Source organism: Triticum urartu, chromosome 6 (genome assembly GCF_003073215.2).
Source record: "Triticum urartu cultivar G1812 chromosome 6, Tu2.1, whole genome shotgun sequence".
In the NCBI taxonomy this organism is placed as follows: Eukaryota; Viridiplantae; Streptophyta; class Magnoliopsida; order Poales; family Poaceae; genus Triticum; species Triticum urartu.
This window is the reverse complement of record NC_053027.1, coordinates 524,798,093-524,814,607: the sequence shown is the minus strand read 5'-3', so window position 1 is coordinate 524,814,607 and position 16,515 is coordinate 524,798,093. Positions and strand designations below refer to the sequence as shown.

The following is a 16,515-nucleotide window of genomic DNA, read 5'->3' as shown; positions in this document are numbered from 1 at the left end:
CGTCGTCTCTTGCTTGCTAGCTCGGAGCAGATCATGTTGCAACTTGCAACTTGAGATCCGCTCAGCACTTTCTTCTGGGTGGGATTCGTGTAGCAGAACTTTATCAGAATATGGATTTAGTTTGGGTTCTTCTGGTGGGCTTGTAGAGAACTAATAACATTGGAAGATCCAGTTCAAGCTAACTTCGCTTTCGCCATGTGGCTTGACCTAAACCTTTTCCTAATGAAAAGAAAATGTAGCTAAGTAATTAGCAGCACAGGGGGGACGGGGGGTCTGGCGAGGTGCAGGCGCACAGGGGGAGGACTTCTCTCCGCCGGTGCACCATGTTTGGAAAATGTACATGGTAGTCCTGAAAGTCTTTCAACTCCATCTTCTTAGCAAGCCAGCGAAAAACGCCGTTGATCTCATCGTTGCAGAAACTGCAGTGATGAATAGTTGCAAGTCTCATGCTAACTTGGCTGTAAAAGTCTCACACGTCTTGGCCCATATTACTTCTGGAAAATCTGGATATCTTACTTGCTTGGGTCGGTTTAATTATGTAGCCAAAGATATGAGATTGGATTCATACAATATTGTTGTGCATACTAGCTCTTTGATTTTGTCTATTCTTAGTTTATGGATTATAAATCTTACTTGCTAGCTTGGGTCGGTTTAATTATGTAGCCAAAGATATGAGGTTGGATTCATTCAATATTGTTGTGCATACTAGCTCTTTGATTTTGTCTATTCTTAGTTTATGGATTATAAATCTTACTTGCTTGGGTCGGTTTAATTATGTAGCCAAAGATATGAGGTCGGATTCATACAATATTGTTGTGCATACTAGCTCTTTGATTTTGTCTATTCTTAGTTTATGGATTATAAATTTTATAGGCATGTGTTCAAATTTAATTAACTTCAAAAAATCTGCAGGATGGCACTGATCCTTGTGCTGCTGTGCTGCGTTTTTGGAGGAGATGCGTACGACGTCCTCGACCCAACCGGCAACATTACCATAAGCTGGGATTTCCAGGAAATAAAGGAAAGCTACAAGGTAAAATTGTTGCTGCTTAGCTTGTAGTCTATATATTTATTCTAATGTCTCTAGAAAAAGGTATCTTCTTAGAGGAAATTAATTGCACAAACACATAACCTATATGCATGGCTGAGGTAACACAAAACCTCAACTATAGGGATTTTCATGTTTTAGTGACTAGAGGGACCAACATTAAAAAATACAAAACTTCTAATTAATTACGTAGCCCATGTTTTCGTGACTAGAGGGACAGCCAATTAAGCTCAGCTTAGCATTCTGGAAAAAAATAAACATTTCAAAGCTTAAAAAATCTGAGCTTTTTAAAAAATATATCTGTTTTTCTGCTAAAATCTGAAAAAAAAAATTATCTTCCCTGATCAATCCGAGAAAGTTTTAGGCCATTTTGGAGTATTTTTGTATGATCAAGAATAGATAAGTTAAACTTTAAGCCAAATTTGGCTGAATCTTACAAAAAAAATGTCCAAACTTTAAAATTAGTGGACAAAATGGGCTGAAGTTTTTTTAGATTGATCGATGAAGGTGATTAGAATTACTGGAATTTTTTTCAGATGTTATGAACTGTTTCATAATATTTTGATTTCTTTTTGTAGCAATTGTGACATTTAATAAACTAGTAAAGAAAGGGTTCTATATCAATGAGAGCTAACCGTACCAAAATCTCTATTGCATGCAGGTCCTGGTTAGCCTGCACAACTACCAGCTCTACCGCCACGTCGAGGATCCAGGGTGGAGGCTGAGCTGGTTCTGGGCCGGCGACGAGGTGATCTACGACACGACCGGCGCAGAGGCAACCGAGCAAGGCAACTGCAGCCTATTTGTGGGCGCCCACAGCTGCGAGAAGCACCCGGTGATGGTTGATCTGGCGCGGGGCGTGCCATATGCCCGTCAGGTGGACCACTGCTGCCGGGGCGGGGTGCTGTCCTCGCTGACACAGAACAGCGAGGCGGCCACCTCGGCGTTCCTCATGCACGTCGGCAACTTCAAGTCCTCGAGCGACGGCATCCCCCAGAAGCCTTTCAACTTCAGCCATGGGGTGCCTGGCTATAGGTGCAGTAACGCTACAATGGTAGCTCCAACGAGGACTCGGATCGGCAAGCACCGGCACGTCCAGGCGCTGAGTACGTCTTCTTCTACTAGTCTATCTAGCATTCTAGCTTCATCAGTTTCCTTAGAATGTTGATTTGATGAACTTGAATCGGTCTAGTCTATCTATCTAGCTAGCATAATCTGGACGTACGAGGATAGTCTATCTTCAAGGTGATCTATCTAGCATAATCTATCTACCTAGCTGTTGATTTGATGAACTTCAATCAGCCTAGTCTATCTTTAAGGTGATCTGCTGTCTAGCATAATCTATCTAGCTAGCTGTTCATTTGATGAACTTCAATCTGTCCAGTCTATCTAGCTTCATCAGTATCAGGCTATCTCTGATCCATTATCTACAGAGTTACTAGCTTGCCGAGATGCTGTTCTTTTTGCCATAGAAAGTGGTCTCCAAGATGTCGTTGTAGAAATTGATTGTCAGGAAGTTTTTAATCTTTTATTTTAGAATCATCAGTTTCCTTTAGATTTATGTTTTGAGCAAATCAGTTTCCTTTAGATTTTTTTTAGGTGTATCAGTTTCCTTTAGATAGTTATTATATAGTCTGGGGGGCGAAATTGGGCCTGTTTTTTTCTTCTGAATTTTAGACTTGGTAAAGGCCCAGCCCCAGGCAGTCCATGCTTCTTCAGTCCAGGAGTGGGCCGTGGCCGGCCTAGTCCGGAAATTATAGGCATGATGCCAAGCCGGCCAGCCCACCGTTGGTGCAGCCCACAACACGCGTCACCCTTCCACCACACGGCACGGCACACACAGACACAGAGTCGCACATAGCAGTCGTTCCTCGAAAAAAAAAGAGGACACAACGGATGTGCCCAGGACCAGCCACCAACTGCCGCCTCACGGCGCAGCCGCCGACCGCTGCCGCGCCGGCCACCGGCCACCTGCGCAAATCAGTGCCTCCCTGGGTCCCTCCCACCCCTCGTCTAGACGGCCCACCAGCGAGTTAGCCAGTCAGCCGATGAGCCGAGAGCAAAACCGGCAACGGCGACAGTAGTGGACGGCGGGGACTGGGAGGCAACTCCTTCTCCAATCCATCTGAAATTCGGAATCCCTGCAAGTGGTGCGCAAGTAAACTGAGTTGAATCGTTTCTGATTTTCTTTCACTAAATTCCATATAGGTCATTGTTCATTGAATCATCCCTCCCCCAAATCCCAAATTGTCCAAATAATCCATTCAAGGTCTATTTGGTACTGTTGTAAAATTGTTGATTTGAAGCTTACAAATTCACAGCAAAGGCATTGTTGTTTACTGTCATTTTGGTTTGGAGTAGTATATAGATGGTCAAATGCCATGGTTTATTTTGGTTTGGACTAGTATACATATGCAATTATGCATCTGCTCATCTTGTAATCAGTGAGAACACAAGGTACTGAGTGGTGGCCAATATCTCTAATGGAACACTATATATGGTTCAGTACTTCAAAAAAAATGTGTACTCTGGCCCGCCCAACAATTTTTTTGTACCTCTGCCACTGATTCTAGTTTGTATCATCTAAAATTTACTTCCCTAGTTTTCTGTGTCAGTCAAAAATTAATGAGTTGATGGTGTCAATTGTACTACTTTAGTCAATTTTCTTTGGTTAAATATATAAGTCCTCAAAATTTGTATGAACAGTTAACTTAACCTATGTCCATTCACAAAGAAGAACTTATGTCCATATCTAGATCCTTTTGTGATTGCTAATGAAGAAACGATGGGCTCGAATAATGAATCATGTCTTCATTAATTTGGTGTCAACTTTTTTAATGACGCACTTCGTTAAATTGTTCACATGTTTTCACCGAATTTTCTCTTCTGATAAGAATGAACTTCATCTTTCATTATATTGTGATTTTTTGGTGTGCTTCTAATGCACACGGTTATGTGTGATTTTAGACGTTATTTATAGCCGCTTAGTTTTAGCCCTAGTATTTGAGAAATCTTGGCTCTGCCTCAACATGACTAATTCTAATCCGATGACTATTCTTTTTTTCAATGTGTGCAGTGATGTGGCAGGCCACCTGCTTCTACTCGCAGACAGCGGTGGGCCCGTTCCGGGCGTGCTGCGTCTCTTTGTCCACGTTCTACAGCAGGACGATAGTGGAGTGCCCCCACTGCACCTGCGGCGCCTGCCCAGCTGGGACCTCCACAGCGCCGCAGTGCCAGGACGCCGAGATCCGCTGCACCGGGCACATGTGCCCGATAAGGGTGCACTGGCACGTCAAGAAGAGCTACACCGAGTACTGGCGGGTGAAGCTGTCGATCAACAATTTCAACAGGTTCAAGAACTACAGTGACTGGAACATCGTCGTCCAGCACCCGAGTCTACAGGAGTTGACCCAAGTTTTCAGCTTCGCCTACGAGCCGCTTGTGCAGCGCGGCACGATCAGTACGTTGTTCAAATCTTTCATATCTCCTCTTTCATTAATATAACTAAACGTATATATACAAATGGGAGCAAAAAAGAAAAAGGATGGGTGATCCCATCTAGCCAATTCCTGCTATAGGAAACATGTATAAATCAAGAGTTTAACAGACTAAAAGCTTGATTCAGTCCAGTCCTGATAATCTTGAAGGAGATGTTGCTTAGTTCTGTGTTTCAACAGTTCCAGATCTTTCTTTTTTTTAGAATGAAGACGCCGGAGGCGTCCGGCTTTAAATTAATAAAGCCCACACAAGGCATAATCTAACAAGTTCAACACAGAACAGCATAAAGTAAAACGGCCGCAGCCAAGGTACGTTACATGCTACCGGCCGAAGCCTGCGAGGGAAAGAAAATAAGAAGCAGCGCACAGGCGGCCAGTCCAAAAGATCGCATCCAACGGCAAGCTAGTGGCGGGCGCCGATCTGGATCAACCGTATCCGCTCCATAGCCTCTGTCATCCGATCCGCATCACGCCGTTTCCCCAACGGCGTCCATGTCTGTAGGAACAAGTGGCATTTGAAGATAATGTCAGCCGGGTGAGAAGGAAATTTGTGCTCAATAGCCATCTTATTGCGCGTAGTCCAGATGACCCACGGCAAAGCACCCACACATCTCCACAACACACGGCCAAAACCGCCCTATGAGTGGCTAGAATAGCGCGGAGGTCCCGAGCTGAGAGCGGGTTCCAGTTCTGATCGAAAGCCTCCCTAACCGCACTCCAGGCAAAGCGGGCCAGGTAGCAATTAAAAAAGATGTGGTTGGCATCTTCGTGATGTCCGCATAGAACGCAAGAGCCATCGGAAGGCCCGTTCCTACGAGCGATGTTATTAGAGGAGGGCAGGCGATCCCGAAACATCTGCCACAAGAAAATTTTGATCTTCAAGGCGATAGACGCTTTCCATAGCCCCCTAGCTATGTCCAGGGTCGGTCCCTCGGTCAATTTGTTGTACAGGGATTGAACAGAGAATTTCCCAGAGCGCGAGAGAGCCCAGGAGACCGAGTCGGCCTCAGGGCGAAGGACCACTCCCGCCAAAGCAGCAACGAGCCCATCCCAACAGGCTCGTTCGTTAGCGAGGAGGGGTCTTTTGAAGGATACAACGGGTGGGTTGGTGCGAAGCGCGTCAGCCACCAGAATATCAACGTTAGTGGCTAACTGATAGGCAGCGGAATGGCTTTTCCACAAGGGTTCCGTGCCAAACCAATGGTCCAGCCAAAATCGCGTTGAGGAACCATTGTTGACGCAGAACTTGGCTCCTAATGTGAAGGCAGGCATAACTTTCTGGATCCCATTCCAAAAAGGTGAACCCTTAGCTTTGGAAGTGAGGAAATTCCCATCAGGGAAGTATTTGGCGCGAAGAATGTCTGCCCAAAGCCCCTGCTCGTTTTGGGAGAGTTTCCAAATCCACTTGGTTAGGAGTGCGAAGTTCATGAGTTCGGAGTTAAGGATCCCGAGGCCCCCGAATTTCTTAGGGCGGCAGAGCGCGGCCCATTTGATCAGGTGGTACTTCTTTTTGATCCCAGTTCCTTCCCAAAAGAACTTGGATCGGGGGTATCAAGCTTGGCATGAACCCCATCAGCCAGCAAGAACATGCCCATAGTGAACAGAGGAAGGGAAGAGAGGCTGGAGTTAGTGAGGATCAGCCTGGCCGTTGAGGAGAGGAACCGGCCGCGCCAGGGGCTAACCCTGTTCGCCACCTTGCCGTACAAGGGCTCCCATTCAAGAATAAAGATGTGTCTATTCGAGATAGGCAGGCCCAAGTACTTAATTGGAAAGTTCCCTAGCTTGCAATTAAGCAAGTTGGCGACACGAGTAGCGAGCAGAGGGTCCATCCCAATGGCGATCACCTCACTCTTAAGGAAATTAATCTTAAGGCCGGAAATGAGTTCGAAAGCAGGGAGGATGAGTTTGATCGAGGCTACGCTATGATCGTCAGGCTCAAAGAGCAATAAGGTGTCGTCCGCATATTGAAGGTGCGTGAGTCCTCCCGGAATAAGGTGAGAAACCACACCGCGGATGTGGCCGGCGTCCTTAGCCATGGCTGAGAGGGCGTCCGCAACAAAGTTGAAGATCAGAGGCGATGAGGGGTCCCCTTGCCTGAGTCCTCGTTTGTTGCGAAAGAAGTTCCCAACCTCTCCGTTAATCGACACAGCAGTCGGGCCTCCCGAGACCAGGTGCATGATGCGGTGAACAAAGCCTGGCTCGAATCCCTTCCGAGTCAGCACCTCGCGAATGAACTCCCAGTTCACGCGATCGTATGCTTTCTCAAAGTCGAGCTCGAGGAGCACGGCGGTTGCCCAGTGCGTTTAAGCTCGTGGACGATCTCTTGCAACACTATCGGCCCTTCGAGAATGTTGCGACCTTTGAGAAAACCGGACTGACTGCGATCGATAACGCGCTGCGCTACCGGGGCAAGTCTAGTCGCATAAGCCTTATAGTTGATCTTGAAAGGCACGTTAATAAGAGTGATGGGACGGTACTGCTTAATAGTGTCGGCCCCTTTGACTTTGGGAATGAGGCTGATGACACCATAGTTGAGGCGCGAAACGTCTACCGTACCTAACACAAAACCATTAATAATCCCGTAAAAGAGGTCTTTAAGCACAGGCCAGAAACGGCGGAAGAACGCGACCGGCCAGCCATCCGGGCCAAGCAAAGTGTCAATCTTCATTGCTCTCACCGCTTCGTCGATCTCCTCCGTGGAGAAAGCCAAGGCCAAGAAGTCATTTTCGGCTTGCGACACGCGGGCATCTTCTCCCCAGAAGTCAGCCCGGAGGTGTAAGGGCTTCTCCTCGGCTGTTCCGAACAAGCTGAGGAAGAAGTCATAGATGTGGGCCGCGATCTCGGCCTGACTAACCAACAGCCCTTGATCGGATTGAAGTCTCAAAATCGAGCACTTCCGTTTATGGCCGTTGGCAAAGGCGTGAAAATAGGCCGTATTCGCGTCGCCCTTGGTGATCCACTTGACGCCGCCCCTACGACGCTAGCATTCCTCCTCCTCCCTAAGAACGGCAAGCACCTGGTTCTCAAGTGCGTAACGGTTGGCCCATTCTGCTTCCAGGAAGGGTCTGGAATCAGCTTGAGCATCGAGGGCTTTAATTTCAGCGATTATAGCTTCCCTAGCGCGCTTCGCGTCGCTCCCGTGGTTTGCACCCCACCCACGGAGGAAACCACGAAGGGCACCGGCCGCCGAGATCCAAGTGTCCAGAGGACCCCTAGAGCAGCCGACCGCAGCTCTTGCACGCTCCCAGCGCGCAATGAGCAAGGGACTGAAACCCTCGACCTCAAACCACCCTGTTTCAAAGTAGAAACGAGGGCTGCGCTTGATCCGGTCCTCCCCAGAGGCTAAGATCAGCGGCACGTGGTCCGACCCAATACGCGTTTCTGCCACGAGCGTACACATGAGTTGTTTGTTGGTCCACGTATATCTAGCGCCTGTCCTAGCGATCTCCCGCAGGGCACATGCCACGATAGTATTATTGAATAAGTTCACTCTAGGCCAGTCTATATTATGGTTGTTCTTATCCGCTCCCGAGCGAATAAGGTTAAAATCGCCCCCAAGGACAATGGGGACGTTGGCGGCTTGCTTGGCCCCAACCAAGCTTTGGATTTCACCCAAGAAATCAGCCGCCCGAGAATGATCGGCCGGTCCGTAGACGCAAATAATCGCCCAAGAAACAAGAGAAATCCTGTGTTTAATCGTAACTGCAATGAAAAACGAGCCCACATCCCAGCTTACAACATCACTGTTACATCCCACAAGAAGACCGCCAGAGTGACCCACAGAAGGCACCCAGCCCCATACAAAACGATGAAGGGGGGTCGTAAGCTGCCAAATCTCTATACGTAAAATCAGCTTTAATCGTTTCGTGAAGCGCGACGACGTCAGTACACTCTCGGGCAATGTACTCCTTAAGCTGGGTACGACGGCCAGAGTGGTCGCAGCCCCGAATGTTCCAGAAAAGGTAGCGCATCAGATAATACGATTGCGAAGGCGCACCCCTCTGGATGTCACCGGTTTTGCCACACGTTTTTTAGCCGGGACACGACTCGTTGAGGGGGTAGCCTCCACCTCCCTGGTTTCAGCAGCCCCACCCGACGGCACAACAGACCCTACAGGGTCTGGCACAACCAGAGCCGTGGCAGAGGCCTCCCTGGCCTTTGCCAACACGACAGCTTCGGCCAGAGCCGCTTGGGCATCTTCGCGAGCAAGAATCAACGACACTAGCTCACCGCTCTCCGCACCTACTTTAAAACCGCTATCATCTAGGATCAAGACAAGTTCCGGGTCTGTAAAAGCATTCAGAATCTTAAAGGAGGGGGGGGGGGGATTACCTGCAGTTTCGAGATTCTTCTCCGCAAGGCGCAGCTGCGCGCTCTCCATGGATGACAGCTCTCCCAGCTGTGCCTTGGCCCGGGCACTTGGCGCGCGCTGGGACACTGGAGAAGCGCGAGAGCGCCGAGCCTTGGCCGATGCGCCCGCAGAGCCCAGAGCCGCCTGCAGGTCCACGCACGCCGATGCATTAGGCGAAGGAAGGGAAAGCACGGCGGGGTTGGCCGAAGGCTTGCGTCCAGCCGTCTTCTTGGGAGCACGACCGGAACCCCCCGCGCTGCGGCGGCTTGACAACGGGGTTTGCATGGATGGTTCGTTGAGCACCACACCCGTGTCAGAGCCCAGCAGACTGGGGGAGGCCGGGGCGCCCGAGAGCATGGAGCCAGCGCCAGCCAACTCGACTGGTTAAAATCCCCCCAGCAGCGTGCGCGCCGGTGGCGGGCTGCTCCCTGCCGTATCCGCAATCGCAAGCGCTCTCGGCGCCGCCACTTCTTTGTCCTCGACGAGCGCGAGAGCTTTGCGGCCCAGCATATCCCAGGTCTCTGTGTCAATCGACGTGTCCGGCATGCTGTCCTCATTCTCCTCGTCACGGCAGGCCATCTCCACATCTTGCTGGTGGCTGGCAATGGCGGTACCCGGCCCTCCCTGAGCCACGGGCGTAGCCTGCAGCTGGCCAGTCGCACCCCCGGTCCCCGAACCAGGCTGGCCCTGTTTGTCGCTAGGGCGGGGAGGAGCCTTGTCAGAACCTGGCGCCACTGGTCCCTCACCCGTGCGCTTCGGGAGTCTTTCCACCTCCACCTTGATGTCAAAGCCATCATGATTGAACCATACTTGCACGAAGCCATTCATCTTGTCCGGAGCTTTGCATCCAAACTTCATCCTCACCGGTCCCATCCGGATGAGTGAGAGCTCGTCCACCACAATGGGCCTGCCCAACATCTTCAGTCCTTCCATCAGGCGGTCGACGCGCCGGTACTTCTTGGGGATGCCATGGAGACGGAGCCACACCTCCGGCATGGAGAGAGGCACAATGGTCTCCTGGATAGAATCACGCACCCGCACCGTAATATCATTGATAGAGAGAAACAGTTTACCACTAGATTTAGCCATGTGCAACAGATGCGCGGAAGGAAAAGTAACCGTGAAGTCATCATCACCCACTTGAGAGATCTGCCAATCCCAGTCCCCCGCAAACATGTGCTTCAACTCCTGCTTGAGTACGCGCAGCGAGAGCCTCCCTGGCTCCGCCGACAAGATAGCCCCATTGGCAGCCTGGAGATCATTGCCCTCCACCTCCTCTTCTTCCTCGAAGTCCAAGCAGAAAAACCCTTCACCCGGTATCGCACTTCCCATGATCTGAAGGTGGAGATGCTTGCCCCGCGTCGGGCAAAAGGCCGAGGCGTGCCCTTCCTGCTTACAGATCACGCAGAGGGGAGGAAAGGTGCACTTGGCCTGGAAATGCCCGGTCCTGCCGCACTTGAAGCATTCGTCCCCCTCTTCTTCGATTGGAATGGGCGTGTCCGCCGACCCGCGCAGCGCGTCTGGCAGCACCACCGCCAGCGGGACGGCCGACGCCCGCGGCTTCTTGGCCAACGGATCCCCATGGCCCCCACCACAGAGTGGGTGCTCCTACGGCTTGCGCTCCAGTTCGCGCCACCGCGCCCCATTCTTGCGCTTCTTCTTTCGCTCCTGCTGGCCCCACCAAGGGGGAGGAGGACCCCAATCCCCCTCGCGCCCGTGAGATCCAGAGCCATAGCCAGGGCTCGCGGGCACCAACCTGGACAGGCCAAGAGGCACATGGCCCAGCCGAGCCAGGCCCAGCTGCAGCAGCGTCCACCTGGCCCCCCGCAGCCCCACAGGAATCCACCCCTGAGGACGGTTGGGCCCCAAGACAGCCCGAGGCCGGCCCAGGCCCAACAAGCGCAAGCTGGCCCAAGGCAGCCACCCCGCCCGACAGCGGTAACCCTAACGTGTCGCCACCTGCGCCGCTGCCGCCGACAACAACGCCGACGCGGGCACGAGAGGGAGCGAAGGCCACTCCTCGACCGCCGCCGAGGCCGCCGCAAGGCCAAGGGACGACGAGGGGGCGCGGTCCACCCGCGGGCTCAGCGCAGAGGGCGTCGGTGGTCTCCAGCACCGCACCGCCGTAGCCCGAGATCCACTGCCCCCCGGGGCGAAACGACGACAACGTTCTCCCCGACCGACGCCGGTTGCCACCGCCACCTATACGAAGTCGCCGAGGGTCGCGCCAGCCGGCGGGGGAGCCAGTCGCGGCGGGGAAGTCCCATCCTCGTCGAACTCGTCCGCCGCCAGGGCCCAGAAATGACCACCGCACACCCCCCGCCCCGACTCCGAGGAGCACACCGGAGCCGGGCACACCGGGGCGCCACTCGGGCCCCGCCGAACTTGCACCCACGCATCAGCCGCGGCGAGGTCGCCGGGGGAAGCGGAGTCGCCGCCCGCGGCACCTAGGACCGCCCCCAACGGCTCGCCCGAGTTTGAAAACATCTCTCGTCGCTCGGGACACTAGATTGTGAACAGCTTCCAGATCTTTCTTGAGTAGAAGTGTCCAAGATGCGATGCTAGGGTTGATCTGATTAAATACTTGTTGTTCCTCTGCATCCATATATGCCAGCAACCTGTAGGTGCGGAGTTTAGTATCTCAGGTTGTAGGAGTTTATTTTCCCTAATGCAAAAGAATGTTAGGCATGCATATGTAGTGGCTGAGCTTTGGGCTCGTTCTTTTGTTGTAGCATCCTGTAGGTGCAGTTTGAAGTGCCTCAAGATATAGGAGTAGTTTTTCCTGTTACATATGTTAGGCATCGAAGTTAAGTTTGTATGGGACTTGGTCTGTATGCTGTGACTCCATTTTCGTAATGAAAATGGGGGCCGTGTGGCCCCTCTGATTGAAAAGATATATATGCCAGCAACCCATAATAACAATAGTCATAGCCACACGAGATGGGAGATGGCAACTCCTTCATAGCCAAAATGATCAAAGACAGAGGTGTCTCTTTTCTTGTTTCAATCCAGTCCTGATAATCTTGAATGAGATGTTGCTTAGTTCTGTGTTTCAACAGTTCCAGATCTTTCTTGAGTAGAAGTTTCCAAGATGTGATGCTAGGTTTCCAAGATGTGCACTGAATTTTCAAACCTGCATACTATACCATAACATTTGGAGTACTCTGAATTCTTGCAAGACTAACATCTCGAATTTGCAGACGACACAGGCCTCTTCTGGGGGCTCCCACGCTTCAACCAGATGTTGCCCCAGGATGGTACTGTGCAGACAGAGGTCCTGCTGAGGAAGGGCAAGGATTTTAGCTTTTCTGGTGGGTGGGCACTGCCTAGAAAGATATACTTCGACGGCAGCGAGTGCGCGATGCCGCCACCAGACGACTTCCCCCAGCTGCCCAGCAGCAGCCCTGTTCAGCGCTTCTCAGGAGGGCACAGGTGGCTGGCCTCAGGGGCCGTCTTGGTGCTTGGACTTCTGCTGACTTGAGCAGGTAACTACTTGTGATCATTTGTAATAAATAGATGCACTGTTGGCAGATTTCTCATCCCATCATGATATTTCAAACTGTGTGGCTATTTGCAGCTCTGGCGCCGCCCCCGGGAACGAGACGTCATCGACATCTTCGTTGCAGGTCTTCGGGCGATGGCTCTCTGCTTGGCGCCTCCACTTCCTCCACCACCTCCAGAGCCGGATTAGGCACTTGATACCGACGCGCTGAGGCATGGCAAGGCCACTTGAGGCGGCTCCCTTGGCATGTGCCTCCTTTTTTTGAACAATATTGTCCTATGTTTGTGTACTCTGTATGTGTGGTGTGAATATTTTTGTTGGATGCTTATGACTATGGTGGTTTGCTTGGATGCATTTTCATGTAGTTTTGGTTGTCAACACCATAGTGACTACTCATATGGTGTGACTCTTTTTGTTGGATGCTCATGACTATGTTTGTGTACTCTGTATGTGTGTGGTGTGAATCTTTATGTTGGATGCTTTTATATATTTAACTTCTGTTTCTTAGCAATCATATGGTATATACAAATTAACTTATATCTTTCTGTTCACTACTCACTTATGTCACTAGAAGCATCAATGTTCGCTGGCGGTGACCTTTTCAGACTGCAGCCATGTGTTTATGCAGTACATTATTTACAGTAAAATTTGTATATACCATATGAATGCTAAGAAACAGAAGTTAAATATATAAAAGCCATGTGGCCATAAGAGGTCATGGAGGTAAAGCCCGACGAGAAATTATAAACCTGACTCAAATATAGATTGAAGGCACCACAAACTCAATCTTGTAGCAGGATGGGGTACACAGCCATGAATCGTTTATGAATTATGATAAGCTACAGAAATGTCGAAAAAAAGTGTATTGTATGTAAAAGCTTCTGCTTCTTTAATTCCTGAAGTTCCTAGAGCTTGGTACACACAGGTTGCTCATATTCTCAATTTTTCGTCTGATGTGAAAACTATCTCATACCCAGAGAAATTAAGTAGTAATAAAGTATTCTAAGCAAGAAGGGGGCGGGACAACTAACGATCTTTCTTTGGAAGAGAGATTTGGGAGTTAAGCTCTACAAAGGATTCTTAATTATGTTGAGTTTTTTAGGTTACATATATGAAGATTTTGGTGTACTGAGCGTCTACTACAGGTTGATAAAGATAATCCAAGGCCTTGTACCATGTGCAGCAAGCTCATCATTGTTGTTGCAATTTGCACATACATATCAAAAAAAAAACTGTTGTCGAAAGAAATAAGCTCCACATAATATCTAAACCAATGAGAGAAGAGGACACTAACAAATATTTAGTACACCTAACAAATATTACCTTATATATGTCACAAAGTAGTCAAGTATAAAAAGCCACATGCATAACGAAGCATAAACAGGGAAAGATTAGTGAAGATTCTATTAAGAACACCAGAGCTTTATTTTCCTTTTGAGCACTCCCAGTTGCTTGCCGATGTTATACTTATATAAGGGTCGGCATTTGCAGAGGGAAATGGAGAAGTACATATATAATATTCTGTAAAAAAAAGGCAATCCTAGGAAGTTGATAGAAAGAGATGCAAGAAGGCCGTGTTCTCCCACATCAATCATGTTGTGGTCTATAATTGTTAGTCAAAGTATCTCCATGGCCTACTCAAGCATGTATCATTTGCTAATGTTGACATGAATCGCCGACAACTGAAACACATAGAAGTAGCATGGATCGACCAGATGGTTAAATACATGCCTCTATGTCTGCTACTATTAAAATCAATTATGGGTGGCATGAAGGCAAAGCAAAGGAAATGCATATTTGGAAAAGGCACATGGCCCTCCCATAATTTGCACACCACAATTTGTCAGCAGAAATTTAAATACATATAGTTGAACCTATAACACCAGTTTGTGTGCTAATAATAGGCTGACCTGTTTTATACACAGGAGTAAAGTACAATAGAAGGTAATGTGGATGCCGAAAGAACTTTTTTTTCTGGGACAAAAGATGGTGGTGTCCTCCTCTTAAGTTTTCTTCCTTGAGCCTGGTTATGACGCTTGCTCTGAAGGAAAGTGTGTAACCTGCATTTTCACTGATGGTTTGGTATAGTTTTTTTATTAGCAAACGAAAAACAAAAAGCAATCACTAATCAGTTCTGTATTTGTGTATAGAGTATACTACACCCAACACAGAGAACCAACTTGGTTTAGCTCCTACTTCAGCAGCCAGTTGCCATCCTAAAAATAACATACACTAAAGTATATATGTTCACATGTTTAAATATGATTCATAAAATCCTCCCCTAAATAAAATTCAGATAATCCATCAAGCGTGTAAAGCTGAACATATTAAGCGGACACTCTCTGTGTTGCTCTTAGAGTTAGAGGTCGATTACTTAGGAGTATTGACACCTTAGCCATGATGTTGCAGCAATTTGTTAGCATGATGTACTAAGTCTCCACAGATCAGAATCTACAGAAAGAGAAGCAACAATATAACAGGGCAACTAATCGAAGAACAACAAGTGCACAAGATTAGTTTTCGTAAAAGCAAACATTAGTTAGTTTTGATGAACCCAATTATATTTTTACATGTATGCATCAATGCATCTTAAAAAAGAGCAATGTAGCAATAAGCTGTAACCTTACCTGATTCAACTCTCAGGAAAATAAGACCTCTATCAAACCCACGAGAACACAAGTTACCTTTGCTTGCTCCAAGAAGCATTTTTGTTAACAGTGCTAAGAGGTGTCGCATAAAGTAATATGAAGACTGATCCGAACATTCAAAAGTACAAAGAAAATTGGCCAACCGTTGATGTGATTTTTGCACCCCTTCTTAACTTGTTTCTCCTTTGCTCGGATCGCTGAGGTCATACTTCTACAGAGACCTGCAGCGGGTCCAACACGATAAAGAAAATGCATTCCTCGTGGAACTGCAAAATAAACTTTATTGTGAATGAAGCCTATTGGTTTCTTCCAACACTAGTAGCGAGAAGATCAACTAAACAAATTTGGAATCCATTGCAAATCCAGCATAAACCATGAAAAATCTGAAGTTCAGTGGAATATATAACCTAGACAAATGCACATGAAACAGTACAGATTTCACTAAAGATGAGCCAAATAACTGAATCTATTTAGATGTAGATGTTTCTAAAATGAAAGGTTTGATTCGTAAAGATGAGGAGTGTATGAAAGCTTCAATCGTGCCTTTTCTATTGCTTCTATTTAGTACTGAAAACCTTGTGTACATTTCTGTACCCAAGGAGTAGAAAAGCACACCATATGTACCAAACATTGGGAAGCAGGACCAAGAGACTTTTACGAAGAACCGGGAGCTAAGAAGAGATTATAGCAAGAATACATTTTGAATAGTACATCAAAATAGACATAGATGTTATTGCACCAGCTGATCTTCATATAATTCATATGATAATGGAAACCACTCGCTTGCTGAATTGTTTTCAGCAGGCACGGTTATGAATCTCTCCATGCTAACCCATGGCAATGTGGTCTCAGTCAGATCATAGAGAAACACAACGCATCGCTCGGAAGAAGGCCCCGATCCTGGCAGTGGCGCGTGAAGGGGCAGAGGTGGCGGCATGTCGACTGCACCTGACAGACATGTCTTGCTGCTGTTGGAGTTGGACCACATCGCCGACCTGCTCCTTCCTCTGTGTCAGCTACCTCGACACTTGGGCCGGAGAACGAGATCTACAGCGTCTCTGCGTCGCACCACCTCCACCACCAATTGGGACGCGGCCTCTGTGCTCCCGGCGACACCCACGCGCGCGTGCCCCCGCAGCGGCGGCGTCGGCTTCATCAACGACGAGGTCGGCCGCGTTTCCGCCTGTCCCGCGCGGCACCGTCTCCACCATCCGTTCGACCACCGCGCGTCCCCGTACATGTGCCATGGGACTCTGCCTCAAGCTCGGTCCCTGCTACGCCTGCATCTATGAGCATCTCCACGCTGGACGACTCCACCGCGACGGCTTCCTCAGCCGTGAGGTCTCCATCAGCGACCAGCGGCTGTTGGGCCGTGGCCTCCATGCGTGCGGCGACGGACACATGCGCCGCCACCGGCACTGCTGCGCCGTTGGACTCCACATCAACCAAGGCCGGCCGCCGGCCTCACT

At 49.1% G+C, this 16,515-nt stretch overlaps 1 protein-coding gene across 2 annotated transcripts; it reads left to right on the top strand.

Annotated features, from left to right (window-relative positions):
• The first annotated feature begins 2,899 nt into the window (after positions 1-2,899).
• LOC125514865 (COBRA-like protein 7) lies at positions 2,900-12,847 on the top strand. Of its 2 annotated transcripts, none has more exons than XM_048680232.1 (4): positions 2,900-3,206; positions 4,125-4,508; positions 12,097-12,381; positions 12,474-12,847. In XM_048680232.1, coding segments are annotated over exons 1-3 (666 nt in total). In that variant the 5' UTR covers positions 2,900-3,205; the 3' UTR covers positions 12,378-12,381; positions 12,474-12,847. The 2 variants fall into 2 exon arrangements, with proteins under 2 accessions (XP_048536189.1, XP_048536190.1); XM_048680233.1 differs by having other exon boundaries at positions 2,903-3,198.
• The last annotated feature ends 3,668 nt before the right edge of the window (positions 12,848-16,515 follow it).

Excerpts from the sequence above, each read along its gene's own strand:
- LOC125514865 (XM_048680232.1), top strand. Across the intron at positions 4,509-12,096 it reads TGTGCAGCGCGGCACGATCA|ACGACACAGGCCTCTTCTGG; the intron begins GTACGTTGTTCA and ends TCGAATTTGCAG.